A 17,523-nucleotide genomic window follows, 5' to 3' on the forward strand; every position below is an offset into this window, starting at 1 on the left:
TTGAACGGCTTGTCCTTGAACCAGCGGTCGGAGCCTCCGCAGCAGCCCGGCGCGGTGGACACCGAGGCGGCGGCGGCGGAGGAGCCGGAGGAGGCGGAAGTGGAGCCAAATGTTTCCAAGCAGCGTGCGGAAGAGGAACGGACCCTGACGGACCATTTAAACAAACGGCTGCTCTCCTCGTTTCTGGAGAAGCTTAACGAAAGGGACCTGGCGCTTCCCGGTGTTCAGCGCCTGGACTGCGCTGTAGCCGACGAGGACTCGAACAGGGCCGCAGATGAGTGGTGAAGCACCGGGCTGCGGCGCAGAGCGGCGGCGGTGCCACGGTGGGGTTCAGGACGCAGCGTGCACAGGAAGCACAACCCTGCTACTTCCAAGACAGACTTACATTTAGTCCCGTGTATCTATCCTGCAACGTGTGTGTCGAGAGGTTTCTGTTTTTTTTCAATGGTGAGAATGGGTGGAACATGTAAGAAAATGCAATAAATGACCATGATATGAAGAGCTTTGTACTCACTGGTTACTCACATCTGGCAGCTGTGTGCACATCTGGATTTTGAAGTGACATTCAATCCACAGCAGATGTCTCTACACACCAAAATATACAGCTTATATCTGGTGATATAAAGACTTTATACACTCTTATATCCTCAAGTCTCATTTGTAGGGCCTTAAAATAAACTGTAATTCAATTAGATGTGATAGAAGAATGGAGAGGAACTTAAGCAGAGTGTTCATAAGTCCCAAGATAAGTACATTTAACTAAAGGTGTTTCACTTCAAGTAAATGTCAATTTTAAATTCACATTTAAAACTATGATCTTGTCTATAAAAGCTACTCTTTAGCCCCTTTTCCACAGGACTAAAGCCCACTAACACCAACCAATATCTGGCTTTTGTCTGCAATGAGAATAGATTTAATCAGCATTCACTCCGGAGTCAAATGACTCTGCAGTAAACACGGCAATTTCTTTCTTTCTTTCTTTTTGCACTCTAGACACTGCTTTGATTGCATATATATACTGATGTGGGCCACTTCAGATATTGATGCGGCACTTCTGGCCTTGTGGCCAAAATGTATGTAAGCCTAAAGTGGCACACTTGTAATGACAAATGTGGACTGATTATCCCAAAACAATTGTGGGCCTTTTTTGGCCAACACGTGGTGATCTCGGCACAATGTAATCTGGATTTGAACCTTAAGTGACCCATGAACTGAAAGGTCAAACTCCTGGCAATAGAAAAAAAGAAACATTTAGAAAGACAGACTTTCGACTGGGGATCAACATCTGGGCACTGCTATCTGACTGCAAACCTGCAGACCTGCATCATCACATTGACAGGATGATTTATTATCCAGCACATTAACAAAATTAACTGCAGATATCCAGTATAGTGTAAAGTTTAATCACGGAGGTTGTCACAGACAGAAACGTGTAACCTAAGAATATATTTTGCTCATAAACATGTTCTTTAAAACTTATTTAAAATACAAAATGTTGAACAGAGACAACAACAATCTTTGTAAGAGAAACACAAAGTCACTTCAGAAGGTACCGAACCCATCAAGCGTTTCCTTGTATTCATTGTCTTTTCACTCATAAAGTAGGATTGTGTTATTTCTTACTTTAAAAGTGGCTCAGTTTCTCTTTAATGTTACAAATCCTTCATTGGAACCAGAGTCAACAACTGGTTTAACTGACAAATATGAACAGTAGAAAACATTGACATGGAGATGTGTCTCTGACTTTGTTACCTCCTCAAGGAGGTAATGTTTTCATTGCTGTCTGTGTGTTGGCGAGACAATGCAAAAACCACTGAAGTGATTTCACTGAAACCTAATGGCAGGATGTGACATGGGCCGAGGAAGAGGAGCAGATTCATTTAAGGATTACGGTTTTTTGCTCTTTCTTTAACACTATGAGACAGGACTTCTTTTTTTTAAATTTTTGTGATTTTTCTCAAAAATAATGCAGAGAGCTTGATGTTAAAAAAATCTGACAGACTTGGAGGACTATATCTATGAGTTGGTGCAATTTGGTGCAGCATGAATAGATTTAAGGTAATCGTTGGGGCTAAGGTATGCGCTCTACTGAATGTGTTTCAGTTTGTTTTTTCCCCGTGCATCCACCCTAAAGTAATTGTTCTCATAGCTCATATTTGATATTCGTCCACTAGGAGTCTCTCATTCTAAAAAACAAAAGACCCAGGGTGCATTCGAATAGTCAATTTTTCTTAGGAAGGTTCCTGAAGTATTTAAGCAGCAGACATAATACAAGCTGAATTCTCTCTTAGAGTCTAAATGATGAGGAAAGGAACTTATCTCCTATAGCAAAGGAAACATTGGACCATCCTTTACGAAAGAAAAGGAGAAAGTGCCTGTCACATCTGTCCCATTGACAGATCCCAGTCACATTGAACAACAAGCGTACTGAATTTACAGTTCACAAAATCATCATCAGAACCAAATACACATATAAAAGATTTAGATCCCTCGATTGCAGAATGCACAAAAATATTTTTCTCCACGTTTATTCCAACATTTCACTTCCTTTTAGTTTTATTTTCAATAAAATAAATGTTTTTGTTTATTTCCCTGAGTAACTGATCAGTTTAAACAGACAACATCATTTCTCAGGATGTGTCATTCTGTTTTGGACAGGAAACAATCACTACGTACCTTTTTAAATAAGGTTGGTTGTATAAAGAACCTCTCACAGTAGGTCCTTCACGTCTCTCCTTGACCTTGTGACGTTTTCCACTGGGATCAAGGACTAATGGCCAGGAGAGGAGATTATTAGGATTTTTCAAATGGGTTTTTGGAGATTGAAAATTGTTGGAAATATCTTTGGATTATATAAGTACACAAGTCAATGAAATATATAAAACATAGGTCTTGTCATCGTGTGACATTTTAATAAAGAATTGTAAGACCTACATATTATATCATCTGAAGATGTTTGTTGTGGACTGCAGTGACCTTGGACCTCCTTAGATTTTTTAAAGACTGTCTGTCAATGCCTCTGATAGCATCACTGTGTTTTCTGCTGTTCACATTTATGCTGCAAAGCCATAACTGGCCAAGAGATCTCACTTTTACAGGAAATTCACATGAAAATATTATTACCTGATACATAAAAAGAGGAAATTTGAAGGTGATTCTGATAATAAGTTGAATTACAATAAATGTGTCTGAATCCATTTTGTCTATAAGATGGACGATATGTCAGCTGCCCAAAAATGAAGCCATAGCATCTCAATCGCCACCTTGCGGTTGGTTGCAGTAAAGGTGATAAACCCTGCCTACTCTATGTTAATGGTTGGGACATGGACCAAACAAAAAGTCAAATTAATGTTTTCGAAGTTTCTGTAATTTCAGAAAGTTCTTATCACACTGCTGTGAGTCTAGGTGTTAATAAATTAATTAAATCCTGTGTATCGGCAGGACGTCGCTACCGCAGCTATATCCCGCCATCACTACAGCACTAACTCTGGCTCCAAATGCACAAAATGATGGCGTCTGTATCCTTGATATTTTGGCTTAATATCTGTCATCTGTCGTCTGTGGTCTGTTCACAAACCAGACTCTGTTTACCTCAGACTGTCACATATCCAGTAACCCTGGCTGAAGTAGCGGTGTGCTGTGATACAGATATGGAGCATTCCTGAATGAATGTCCTGATGAAAGACACTTTCAACATTAAAGGAATTTAAATAACACCTGAGGACATTTGATTGCAGTCAATATGTTCCTCGGCACAATAATTAAATATCTCCAGATGTAAAACCTTCAAAAAGTTTCAGAACAGAAAAAAGACCAGTACTATAAATGATTACTGCTACTAGAGAGGAAAGACCACTATTTGGATTAAATCATTTTCAGTAGTTTCATGGTTTAAAGTGGTGAAGTATTATTCCCATCATCTGTCAGTTCTTTTTCATTTGCATCGTCTCTGTGCAGATTCCTTAAAGGCACAAGCTGTGGTTGAGTTGCTTTGTCTCCCTGGAAAAAAAAGACCAAAATATTGATTTCATGATATACTTTTTACATTTTAAAATCTGAATCCTAAACATATTCTTGATTTATTAATTCTCAATATACTGAAATGTTGAAACTGCTTTTAGGCAGATGAGTGTAAGTTCAGGTTGAGACTCAGAGTTGTATTTGCTGTATAGGTCATGCTATATGCATCATATGTATAATACAGTCATACCCTTAGTAAGCAGCTAAAATAGTGACAGCTAGACCTCTGATATCTTATTGATTAATAATTGTCATTCATTTCTTTACCCTGTTAGCTCTGTTCAGGCTCACAGGCGTCGCCAGCATTTCCACAGATGCATGGTGCAGAAGACAGGGAAACACTCTGGACAATATATCAGTCTTAGGACAAACACAGACATACAACACGTTCACATTTGTACATGAGTATCATGACAATTGTGTTCCAAATTGAAAAATACATAACTTAATAAGATGACATTGAAAAGTGAAACTTTAGTGCTGCACAAAAGAGACACGTTCTTATTGAGTCTACAAAATTGACATTTTGAAGCTTTACCCTTCAGTTTGAGTTTGAGTCCATGTGAATTGTATGATTTAAAATTGTTGAACAAATAAAGAGCTCCTGGTATAAATCAGCATTATTATATAAGGAAAACCTGCACACATCTAGACCAGGGTGTCATCTAGTGTAAGATAATCAACAGATATATTTTAAGTTCATCTATGAGTCTTTATATTTCATCTATAAGTTTATGTCTATAGCCTCTGTCACAGAGGTTTTCATTCTGTCCATTTTATTGTTGGTTAGTTTCTATGTTTGCTTGTCTGTAAACAAGACACTAAAAGTTTGAACAGGCTTCCATGAAAATTGATGGAAGGATGCGATAGAATGACACTCAGTAGAGCACAAACCACCACCAAGGCCCAACTGTCCCCTTATAGGATCCCTAAATGTGCCTGACTTTTTTTCATCCAGATCCATTATTATTCTCTAGGAAAACTCGCACAAAAATCCTGAATCCTCCCCATGATCCGGATCCCCATCAAAAATTAATGTTTGATTTTTTTACCCAAACCACATCCTTATTCTGAAAAAAATCAACTAGAGCTTTTGTCACAGTACTCACTCTGTGCTCTGAATGAACCTCCACTTGTTTTTTTTTCAGGTCCCACCACAATAAACCCTCTTTAATATGACTCCTCTCTGTCTGCCCTGTGTGGAGAGAGAAACATATTCTTATTATTGATTATTAATGATAAGGTTATACAATTTCATTATAAACTCTCTAGTACAAACAACGTGGTATCAGTCCACATCATGGCACATCAGGTGTATTGGATTGTAAGTAAGTAAATGTCTGAACTGGCAGCTCAGTGTATTTTATTGGCTCTAATTCAAACAGAAGATCTCAACAAAGTTTCATCCTCAATCAGCAGTTTTCACTTCAGCCAAACTCAACAGAAGTTCATTGGTCTTTATCTTCTCACCTGTCGCATAACTCACTATCAGCCCGACTAGTACAACCGAACCTGTCGCCATAGCACCAAAGTAGAGGTAGGAGATGGAGTAGAAGTTAAGCAGGGCCCTAGTTTAGAAAAGGCAGGGTGAAGCGAATTAAAGCTTTTACAAAAAAAAGTACAGTTCTGTTTCAGTCGTTGCCGTTGAACTCACTGACCCCTGATTATCCGGCTGTAGCAGTGTGGAGATGGAGAGCTGTTCCTGGTTGGGGCTGCTGTTCAGGGTGATGTTGCCACGTTGGCACTCACCCGCGTAGCTTGGCAAGACACCCATCATCTCTTCACTGGGAGGATAGAGAGATGAACCAACAGCCAACCACAGAGAGATGCAAAAGCCCGATATCATTCCTGAGAATGCCCCCTGAGAGACAAGATAAGATGATCTTTTATTTTAGTTTACTGATCATCCTGAGGAAATGCAGCCCAAGTACAGAATGAATATGGACTAAAAGGAAATAGATGAAATTGGAATAAAATAAAATGAAGTATATAAGTACAATAAGACACAAAACACAGATTGGGGACATGATGATGAAGCATCTTTTAGTTCAGCTCAGTGCTGCTTTCATCCGAAGAGACAACACAATTTAAGGTGTGATTATGTTTTTCTGATAATCTGGATCACCAGCCACTCACCAGCCGGTTTGCTGCCGGAACAAACATCCCCAAAATGAATACACCTAGTAATGGCCCGCTGACCACACCCATGATGGTGAAGGATCCCTGAGGAGAGAAAATAAATGAAACTAATAAAACAAATAGTGGAGTGTCAGTACAAATCTCATTGTGTAGTTCATCACCACCGTCTTTGATTTTAGATATTGTGTTATATCACTTGCTGTCTGTGACTTTAAAGGACATTGTATTTATTTGCTTCTTGTCTTTTCTTGTTTGTTCGGCTGTGAGGATCCATAGCGTGTTCTTGTCGTGATGCATTTGAAAAAGTGCCTGGCCGTTTCATGTTGGATTATACATGATGTAATATGGCTATATTCATATATTACACCTGCAGAACTCCCCAGTCCAAGAGGGAGGAGAGAGCCGCCACGGTCATACAACCAAATCCATACAAGAAGGCTTCAAGAAAAAACAGAAGAGCAAAGACAGAAGTAATGTAGCAGAGGTGTGGACAATACGCACTTTAAATACCCACAATATTAGAAGTGGTCAATGAGAATTAACCTACACAGTCCTTTAGAAATAAGAATTTGTTTCTTCTGGCTGATGTTGACCAGATGAGGTTGCAGCAGATCCTCCATCGTCACTGCTGCCATGGCGTTGATACTGGTGGAGACCGTGCTATTAAAAAGACATTTGGTATCACACATCAGCTCCCTACTGGCCATATTTATATACTGCTACAACATGGATGACACGAAGGCTACCAAAAAGTGACGCCACATCATCTTTATCACCCTTTGTGGCTGGCTGCTGTATTAATCATAAACATTTGCTCCTGCCCACTTTAAAGGACAGTTTCTGAAACAGTGAAACTAAATCATCTTGATTGCCCCTAGTGGCTGGAAAACTCACCTCCTCCATGTTAGTACACGTCAAATAAAAATATTTTTAATCAAAGATGGCTTCTGTCATTTTAGGTAGTTATATCACACTGATATATATATATATATATTTAATTTATATTTATATTTTTTAAGTTTTTATTTTTCATTAGTTATTTAATGCTATAAAAACAGCATGAAACTTCATGATTGACAGTTGAGACTAACTTGTGATTGGTCAGGGACAAGTTTTTCACAGTAAATATTAATTGTGATAATGCACCAAACAATATTGCTGATACTAACTCTACATAATGTGGATTTAATGGGGAGATAATAAGATTCAAATACCTCAGAGTGCCACTGTATGCACTGGCAAGGAACAGACCCGGGAAGCCTTGATGACTTCTGAATATGTCCAATACAAAGTACGGCATGTACTTTATCAGCGAGAGGGATAAAAGTGAAAAGTGAATATCAGTGTTAGAAAAAATGACATATTTCTGTTGCTCTTTATCAAATAAAATCAAAATGTGAAAATAATGACACAGATATTTTTTCATAACCACAGTCACAGTGGTGAAGTTAGTTCACCGCGCTTTGATTTAAGGAGCATCAGTAAATAACATTGTTTTTGACCGGTGTGTCATTGTTACCAGATCAGGGGAAGATATTTTCCCAGACTTCAGCGGATCGCAGTGGATGTAATATGCAAACATTACGATGCCGCAGGTCGCTGCACTGCTCACAACGAGGAACAGACCCACCTGGTTCACAAACAGCGCCCTGCAATCAAAAGCACCCGTCCAGGTGACACCTGGTCTTCAGGTTTTACCGACGACAAACAGCTACCATCATTGACTATTATAAAGGTGGACGACATTTCGACAGTTCCTAAGGAAACTAAATCATCTTGATTGCCCCTAGTGGCTGGCTGCAGCAAAAGTTAGAAACCTCACCTCCTCCATGTTGGTACACGTTAAATACATTTTCTCGAAGATGGTTTCTGTCATTTTAGTAAAGTCTTTTGTTCCAGTAAGTTTGGTTTTAATTATCATTTGATGCTATAAGGGTAAAACATGATGATTGAAACTGACTCATGATTGGCCGAGCACGTGTATCGGCGGGGCCTTGCTACTGCAGCTTTGACTCCAAATGGCGTCCAAAGAACAAAATAGCGCGGATCTTATTTGGATGTTAGTTATATTTTTGTGCAATGGGAGTAAATGCAGACACGTCGTCCATCTTTACTTACAGTCTGTTGAGGAATTTTTGTATATCCTCACACATTACTGTATATGCCACTATATACCATATTATGTATATATAGTGTATATTACATTATATCTGTGCACCATTAAGAGAAGATTGCCTGGCTAATTCCACAGATAATTATTTCTCTCTCTAAGCAGTACCAACCATCAGTGCATTGTAGTGTGGGACTTTCATATCTAACTCAGATGCTCAGACAGAGAGGCACCAACTTCAACTCTTTTTGTGTATTACGTAAGATGTTCGGACACAATGTGTTTTAGGAACGCATATTTAGACTTAACTATCCAATAGGATGCAAACATCTACATGGAACACAGAGAGTGAGAGCAATTTTAGCCATTGATCTAGTCATTGATGTGCTGTTAGAATGGGTGAAGCAAGTAGAGGTAGATATATGGGGAGGCTGTGGGAGACAGTTTCAGACTTAGGGGTGACAATGACTCATGTGAGCATTTGTATATTGTTGAACCTTCTGGTCTCCTTGATGCATCAAGTCTACATTAAAATATATCCTTTCACCAGCCTCCGTAAAACCTTCATATCACAGTCTATGGTCTCCACTCACCACTGGGCGTCTCTCTCTGTCCTGCAGGAGACATAACGCTGCACTTGAGCTTGGTTCACTCCGTACATGGACAGCCAAACCATTGCACCACCAACAGAGAGGCTCCAGAAGGAATAGCGCTGCCGCGGGTCAACACCAAAACTGGAGCAAAACATTATCGAAAAAAATCAGCCACACTCCACTCACAACAGCCTCTGTCCAGTAAAACACCAGCAGTTCACACTTACATTCTGGAAACATGTTGCAAGACCAGAGCACTTGACTGTGGTAATGTTTTCACCAAAAAGTACAAAATCTATAATTATATGTAGTTATGCAGTACATCAAGGTCATTTACACCTCACTAATGCAAAGACCATCTTTGAACAAAGGATCTATTCTCATAAAAAGCCATTATCAGTCTGAGATAACGTTAACCATCATGTATGAACGGTAGCTAAACTGTAATGAGATTATATGATGAGAGCGTCATGTGGTTGTTCAAATATTTCTGTGCTGAAATCAAAATATTTTTACTCATTGAAATTAATGCGTGATCCATTCCTGGCGATCTCCAGCACCATGGCAGGACCACCAACTAGAACTGTGCCATAGATGAAAATGGCCACAAAGCCGGACAACATGACAATGATCTGGAAGACGTCAGTCCAGATCACAGCTTTAATCCCACCCTGTGAAAAACATACAAAGACAGAAAGCGAGACAACTGAGACTTATCATAACATATCATTTAAAATCTGGACACTTTTATTATTACCAGAATCAGAATCCAAGGTTTATTGCCAGGTAGGTTTACACATACAAAGAAAGTGCTGTGATGTATTAGAACAAGTATAAATATAAAAAATATACAAGTATACGAACAGTATGAAAATATTATAAACAATAGAAACTAGAAAAACATATGTGTGATATGAATGATAGATATTTAAAATGTGATGTGTGTTCAGTGTGCAGGTTATTGGCAATGGAAAGTTCAAGTGTAAGTATACATTTGTCTAAGTGAGGTTCAAAATAACAAAATATTTGTATATATATCAGAATTTGATTTTATTGGTTCGATGTGTAAACTTCCAAGTGTTCTTATTTTGTACTTGAATAGAAGGAAAGTAATAAAATATAAATTCCATATTCAATAGATGTATGTTTGTAGAATAAGGTAAGAGGGTTCCTGGTTTGAATCCTGACGTTAATCATCTGGATATGCCCTCTCATGTAATAACACACACACACACACAAACATAATTTTGAGTACATGGAAAACAATATGTTCTTGCCATTGTGGTGTACAGGGTGCAAATGATCCCAGTAGAAAAGAGAGATGCCCACATATTGAGTCCAGTAGCTGCAAGAAGAACAAAGGTGTCTGTGTTTGTTCACATGGAATATCCCTTCAAATTAAGTATAGTCACTGCTCATACTCTGTTTGTTTGAGGTCCCTTCCTGAATGAGACGATCCCATTAAACCACACAGACAGTAACAGGGCATGCACAGACTGAGGGGCGTTGCCTGGGGCTCCCAAACGTCATTGAAACGCTGCTGCACAGACAGATTCTGTGCGTCAATGTGCAGGTGGGGGGAAACCTTCTGGTTTCTATTTCTAGTTTGGCCAATCCCGTTTGAGCAGGCTTTTGCTGCCTGAAGATTGACATTTGAATGAATCTTCTTGCACATGTAGTTAGCTGTCATTAGTGATAAGTCAAAATGATGTCTGGACCTAAAAGAACTCCAAAAAGTAACACTGTTTGTGTTTTGTGTGGTCACACATTCGACTTGTGTGACAAACAAAACCAGTCCGACTGCAAACAGTGTAGTGTGAATGGAAAATGGAGTCTTGGCCTGACAAAATTATTGGCTGCTGCCCTCAGAGTTTAATTCATCATCAGAAGATAGTTGATGGGCTGATATTGTTGTTGCTCTAACCTGAAGCTGTTAAAAAGAGGCCAACTCATACCGTAAGCTTATGAGATTCTAAATCAGCGAACACCAGCTTTCTTTTAAAAAAAATCCAAAGTTTAGTTCAGCTTGACTGACTGTGGTTTACCTAGCTAGTCAGCTGATGAGAAGATAAAAAACATTATTGTGCGATGTTATCCAGACGGGACGAGATGAGGATTGTTTTGCAACGTCAGATTTTTATTCAATGATTATACAATTCATTGAATCGTTTCCACAACTTTGTAAAAAATGTACAATTAAAATCTCACTCAACGTAGCCAAACCAGACTCATGTAAACATCAGTTAGGACAAATATCACATACAGACAGCATCGCTTCATATCGGCATCTATGATTGAATGATATCACAATTAATTTTGGTCAAACTTTCATAAAACTATTTTCTTATTCTCCAGAGGGGCAGCTGAGTCAAAGGTAAACAGGCAGTATCTTTAGCCCTGAGCTGTACGCGTGGATGGCATCAGGTGATCTCTCCTACCTTGGTTGAGGATTAAGGCGGGGGCATAGATGACGATCCCAGTGTAAAGCAGCTGAGAAAAGTAAACACAAAAAAAATCAGCAAACACTGTGAAGCGATGCATCAGGTTTAACCCTGTGGAAATGTTTGATGTTTGGTTATTGAGAAATGAATTAACTGGCCTGGAGTCTGATTCTGAGCCATGGCTAATCTTTATATTAAAAAAGGTTTTGGGAACATGACATCGTTTGAAGATTTTCTTTGACAACACTGAGTAACAGAGAGCACAAGGTCTGTCTTACCGTTGCAATAAGAAACTGGATGCTTCCGAACAGCTGCATCCCTCTGCCAAATCTCATCTTCAGATACTGTGACAGGCAGACAGCTGGAGTTAAAACACATCAGAGTATCTCTGCACACGTCCCTCCTCACCTCCTATATTCACATCCTCTGATGACCCACAGGTGCATTTCTACATTTTGTCCGATAATCCTGTTTCTACTTCAATGCTGTGATGGCTCAGAAACATTTACTCTTACTGGAGGTATTTTGGGGCCTCATTAGTTTGTGTTTAGTTTGTTTAAAAACTCAATACCCCTTCACTTTGTTTAATTTTCCACTGCCTTCAAAAACATATTCTCTTATTCCTCTGATAATTCTGTAGAAGGCCATTCTTCAATCTTTGTAAACACTCAACCAAAATGTATATTTCTTCAGGGTTAAAGGTACTGTGTGTTATCTAGTATTAAAGTTGTATGTTGCAGCTGAACACCCCTCACCCTCTCCTTCCAAACATGAAAAAGAAACTGTGGTAGCTTCAGTTGTCATAAAAATTCAAAAGGTTTTAGTTTGTTCAGTCTGGACTAATGTAAAAAACATGGGGGCCTCCGTAGAGGGTCCCCTCGATGTAAATACAAAGTATTTGAATATAAAGGGCCTTTTCTGGGGTAAAGAAAATTACAATTCATACAATTTAGATGAATTGAACTAGTGAAAACATCATGAGAATTATTCTACATTCCATTTCTGCCAATAGTTCCCTTTCACCTAAATCTTACCTGCAGCCTTACGTTGCAATTTCCTGTGATGATGATTTCATGACCTTATCAGTTCTTGGTCATGAGATTTAATGACTAAACTGATCATAATCATGATTGACATTCAAACCGATCATAATAGCGATCATAATTGATCATCATATTAATTTTAGATTTTGACATATGCATGCCATATTAATAGTCCTAATCATAGACAAGTAATGTTATTAAACTCTTAATAAAGTGAAAATGTTTCCTCATAATGCCGGGAATGCTCTTCGTGTAGTCTCTTAGTTTAAGACCAAGATTAATTTATGTCACCTTCAGATTTTGAAATGCTTTCACCTGTACTCGCACTCAAATAGCCCCCGCTTCTCCTTTGATTTGCTCTGCTTGTGCTCAAACTGTGCATTTGCACTCAGATAATTTGTTGCTTGGACAGATTCCCTGGGCTCCCGCCTTAGTTCTTCTTCAGCACAAGCAGAGCAAATCTGAGCACAAATGCCTGCACTCACACAAATTTGTGTGAGCCTGCACTCTTTCATAAAGATCAGTAAAAAAAAGTATTCTTTGTAATAGGCAGTGACAGTTTGACAATAACTGGAAGCTCATTAAGACCTGATTGGTGCTGGTGATGCCCAGTCGAAAGAAAATGGGCAGGAAGAGGTACGCCGTCAGCAGGGAGTTGATACTTTGTCCGAGGCACATGTAGAGGAACTTGAAGCCATAGCGGGACGCCTCGGCAGGGACACCCAGAACCTGGACTGCTGACATAAAACTGGCGCAGAGTGACAGCCCCACAGGCACGGCTGGCATACTCCGACCACCGGTGAAGAACTCATCAGCACTCCTTGACCTCTTCCTCAAGGCCTGAAAGAGACCTATGGCCATAGAGATGAGCAACATGGTGGCAAAGACAGCGTAGTCCGCCAGGACAAAGTTGACTGGTTCACTGGCAGACTGATCCTCCATTTGATGCCCTCTGCTTTGTTTGCTTCAGTTTGCAGGTGAATTCAAATGTTTGGTGGATCTGTCAGAGGGAATTAAAATCAATTAGTCACCAAATGATCAATAGAAACACATGACACCGGCATATCCAGGTGATATCTGTAGTCATTTAGATTTACAAAAAAAATGTAACCATTTAAAATATTAAAATTGTTTACATTTTTAAATGTCACAACTTTCCAGTCAGTATCAACTGGGCCCGGATCTAGAAGTGGGCAGGAACCCAATTGGTCAACTTTATTCTGAGCCATATGAATCTGCCAATCGTGTTTATTTATTTCACCCCTGACAGAATTTCCTGGTTTCTGTATTGCGACTGGACATTGGGTTTAAAAAAAAAAATTATCTGATCAAAATGTGTCTTAATTTGAATGAGCTGACATGACACAGAGGACAACCAAGCCTAATTCTTCAGGTGTTCACAGCTCCATCTGTACAAAAGAAAACCAGTTTATAAACTTGTATAACATCTTGAGCAGTCTGGATCCGGTCCAGGCATCAATATAGTTTTGTGGTAGGATATCATTGCAGCCAAAACTGGTCAAGTTATACATCAAGAATTTACAGATTAAACAAACCTTTGTGATTAAAATATAAGAAGGGAAATTAACCAGTTGCCAAAAGTGAATCAAATGACATAATCTTAGTTTTTTTTTCAGCAGACAATTGTAAAATAATTCACTCACCAGTGCAGCTGCTTCTTCGTTCAACCAAGTTACAAAGGGAGAGAGGAATGTGCTGACTACCTGCAGCGAGCAAGTGTGTGATCAGCCAACGATCCCTCCCCTCGCCCTCTTCACCCAGTGCTGTAGTCATTAAAGCATTTTACACAAAGAACATGATTAACGTTGAGGTGTCATTACACATACAGCGTATGATCCTTTTGTGTGTTCATTAGCACTCTGTCTCTGTGTGTGTGTGCTTATGATTGTTTTATCACATTGCTTTATCTTCTTCTGCAACAGTTTAAAGGCACCAAAACAGATAATTAGCTCCATCGACTGTTTATCTTAGTTAAGTGTAATGGTTGGACAGGTGAACCCAGGTGCAGACACAGACAAGGAGACAGGAGTAGGGAAAGGTATTTTATTGCCAGGCTGAACTTTAGGCTGGAGTGATGGGGGGTAAAGGTGGCAGGTCCAGAAGCTTGTCCCAGGTAAGGGGTGTGAGGCAGGGTTATAGGATAGCAGGTTAGTAGCTAAGGGAAGGAGCAGGGACTGGAGCCAGAACAGGAGGAGCTAGAAGGGAAATGGAGAACAGGATGAGATCAGGCAATGGCTCAATTCTCTATAGTATACACAATAAATAGCTGGAAGCGTGGCAACACTAACTGGTAGCAGAGACTACGGTCTGGCGACGTGGAGGTGGTCAGGAGGAGTATATGTAGATGCTTGATGATAGATGAGGTGCCGCTGGTGAGGCTCTGCTCTGACTCCGGTGCACCTGCAGGTAATCACACTCAATTCAATTCAATTCAATTTTATTTATATAGCGCCAATTCATAATTTACATTATCTCAAGGCACTTTACATTTAAAGGTCAAGACCTTAAAACAATATTAACATAGAGAAACCCAACAGTTCCCACAATGAGCAAGCACAGGCGACTGTGGAGAGGAAAAACTCCCTCATTAACAGGGAGAAACCTCTGGCAGAACCAGGCTCAATGTGGGCGGTCATCTGCCTCGACCGGTTGGGGTGAGGAAAGAAAAGTAAGGGGGGAGGAAAGGAGAGATGGGTAGAGAGCGGGGGAGAGAAGAGAGAGATGAGGTGGAGAGAGAGAGACCGGTAACAATTTGGCACCATCAAAATCAAGGCTAACCATAACAATAACAATGTATAGATCTACAACATGACTAGATATATAAATAAATTGCTAAGTTCTTGTAATAAATGAAGACACTCAGGGAGTGGTAGCAGGTTAGTAGTTCCCAGAACTAGAGGTAGAGGGCATTGTAGGGGCAGTTCGAGGGGCAGATGTAACAATCTTGATGAATCAACTACTAATAGTTCCCCAAAGGTGGTGGACAGAAATGCATAACCATTCAATTACTTTCTCTTTAGAAATATTTTACATATCTAGTTAAAATGTTTGTGACTGTTACACTGATGGAAAACTGGCAACTGAAGATGGCAAACTAGTCGTCAGCTAATCATCAATGAGTACATTTTCATGTTTTCACCCCTGTCCATTTGTTTGTTGGTGCGGGTTACGGGTGGCACTGCTGTACAGTACTCAAAACCATGTTCAGAGGCAAGTTCGTTTACTAGAAAAAGGTCAGTACACAAAAAGGCATTTTGTTATACTTGGAGCATTTAGATATGATAGCTCCAATCCCAACACCAGTAGCATCAACTTCAACCACAAACTGGGACTGTGGATCAGGGAGCACCACAACAGGAGCAGAGACAAAACAATCCTTCGACGGCTTGAAGGTTTTGTCGGCTTGAGGGTCCACTGAAACGTGGAAGAAGGGGGAAGCTAAAGTCTCTAATAAAATGTCTGTAGAAGTTAACGAACCCCAAGAACCGTTGAACCTCCCTGCGGTTGGATGGGGATGGCCACTCTGACACGTGGACTTCGCATTTCTCTCCTTTCACAAATGGTTGATGGTCGAGGAGTCGCTGAAGGACCTGATGGACATTGACTGTTCGTCAGGAGAGAAGATTATCCAGGTTAACAAAGACAAAGATGTTGAATATTCAAGTGACGAGCTGCTAAGTAAATACCTCAGACAGCAGAAACCCAATAATGATGAGTAGGAGAACCATCATTAATTTTGAAGGAGAAGCCCCTGACATGCATGTACCACTAAGGGATAGAGAAAGTGGCTGATATCAAGAAGTCTTACCAGCGTCTGGGAAGGCTGAAGTGATACAACTACACAAACACAGGTGCCGAGTATGGATAAGAACTACCCAAGTCTCGATTGAACATACCACCGAAGGTGGTTGAGGACAACAGAGCTAAGATCCTGTGGGAGTTCAGATTCCAGGACATAGTGGTGGTGGACAAAGAACAGAAGAGGGCAATAGTGACAGTAAGATCAGGAAAAAGGAGCATGAGAAGTTTGAGAAGTACCAGGGGTTGAAAGAATAAGTAGAACAGGTGTGGAAGGTGAAATCCAACTTGATCCCAGTGGTAGCAGCTGCATTAGGGCCTGTTACCCCCAAACTGGGAGAGTGGCTCCGTTTCCCAGGTACAACATCTGATGGCTCTGTCAATAAGAGTGCAGTCCTAGGAACAGTTAAGATGCTGCGCAGAACCCTCAAACTCCCAAGTCTCTGGTAGACGACCCCAGCTTGAGAAAGACATACCAGCCCATGTGGGGTGCAAGGGAGATCTTTTTTTGTATATCCATAAAACAAGTTTAAAAACAACTAAGGATAAATAAAATAACATGAATAAAATAGTTAAACCTCAACTAGAGTCACTTTTTACAGTCACTGAGCCTTTAATATATATGCAAAAAAATGTTCAGCATGCTCCTTTAAAACAAAAAAATATAGAAAACAAAAAACATGGAAAGAATAAACGTAAAGGAATAAATATATAAATAAGACTGATGAAAGCAGAGTATTAGTAATTATTATAACACATATAGCCAAACATTAAAGTGTGTGCAGTTCAAACCTGATTGGTTTTCTTACAGCTACAACAGGAAACTGAAAAACCCTGAGCGCTGAACAGGGAAACCACAGATGTCAGCTGCTTCTCTTTTCCTGTCAGATGAGTTGATTTCTGTTTTTGCATTCACTTTAACAACAACCTACATTTAATGTGAACTAATGATCACATTTAATTCACAAAATCATAATAGCTTCTGCCCAGGAAGTTAAGTTTTCATTTTGTTAGTAAGCAGAATTACGTAAAAAAAAAAAAAAACAACATATTTCTTGCAAGGGTAAGATGTGATGCACTATGTGGCTCCAGAAAACAGGCTGAGGATCCAGAAGTTATGATAAATGTTAAGTCACATTTCCTGTTAAATGGTTAATAGATCCATTTATTATTTCTAGTCGTTGATGTGTAGCATTTTGTAAAGTTCTTTTTTAGATGAAAATAAGTGGAAATGGTAGAAAGCATTTTGTTTAACACTTGTTCATGTGTTTGCTCTGTAACTGTGCATCAGTTCAGTCTGTGGGATGAAAACGGTTGAACAGAGATGACGGGAAACTGTTGTTGCATCTGCTTGTGTA

General features: G+C 39.7%; 1 protein-coding gene across 1 annotated transcript; it reads right to left on the reverse strand.

Annotated features, from left to right (window-relative positions):
- Positions 1-1,382: 1,382 nt before the first annotated feature.
- slc5a5 (solute carrier family 5 member 5) lies at positions 1,383-17,001 on the reverse strand. The gene is made up of 20 exons (XM_069521812.1): positions 16,958-17,001; positions 16,406-16,541; positions 15,845-15,971; positions 14,656-14,767; positions 12,935-14,562; positions 11,582-11,647; positions 11,301-11,352; positions 10,140-10,207; positions 9,379-9,533; positions 8,863-9,003; positions 7,679-7,808; positions 7,374-7,462; positions 6,707-6,819; positions 6,527-6,597; positions 6,157-6,243; positions 5,679-5,881; positions 5,491-5,588; positions 5,130-5,215; positions 4,288-4,380; positions 1,383-3,999 (listed from the first exon to the last, which is right to left on the reverse strand). Exons 5-20 carry the CDS (start codon positions 13,286-13,288, stop codon positions 3,892-3,894), a joined length of 1,914 nt encoding a protein of 637 aa, XP_069377913.1. The 5' UTR covers positions 13,289-14,562; positions 14,656-14,767; positions 15,845-15,971; positions 16,406-16,541; positions 16,958-17,001; the 3' UTR covers positions 1,383-3,891.
- Between the last annotated feature and the right edge of the window lie 522 nt (positions 17,002-17,523).

This window comes from Paralichthys olivaceus, chromosome 3 (genome assembly GCF_024713975.1).
Source record: "Paralichthys olivaceus isolate ysfri-2021 chromosome 3, ASM2471397v2, whole genome shotgun sequence".
Classification (NCBI taxonomy): domain Eukaryota; kingdom Metazoa; phylum Chordata; class Actinopteri; order Pleuronectiformes; family Paralichthyidae; genus Paralichthys; species Paralichthys olivaceus.

Bases quoted from the DNA above. Each gene is read 5' to 3' on its own strand.
- slc5a5 (XM_069521812.1), bottom strand. From the start codon at position 13,288: ATGGAGGATCAGTCTGCCAGTGAACCAGTCAACTTTGTCCTGGCGGAC. The intron at 11,648-12,934 runs GTCTTAATGAGC...TGCCTGTCACAG, and splicing joins GCATCACCAGCACCAATCAG to TATCTGAAGATGAGATTTGG. The intron at 5,216-5,490 runs GTGAGAAGATAA...CTCTCCACACAG, and splicing joins GATAGTGAGTTATGCGACAG to GGCAGACAGAGAGGAGTCAT.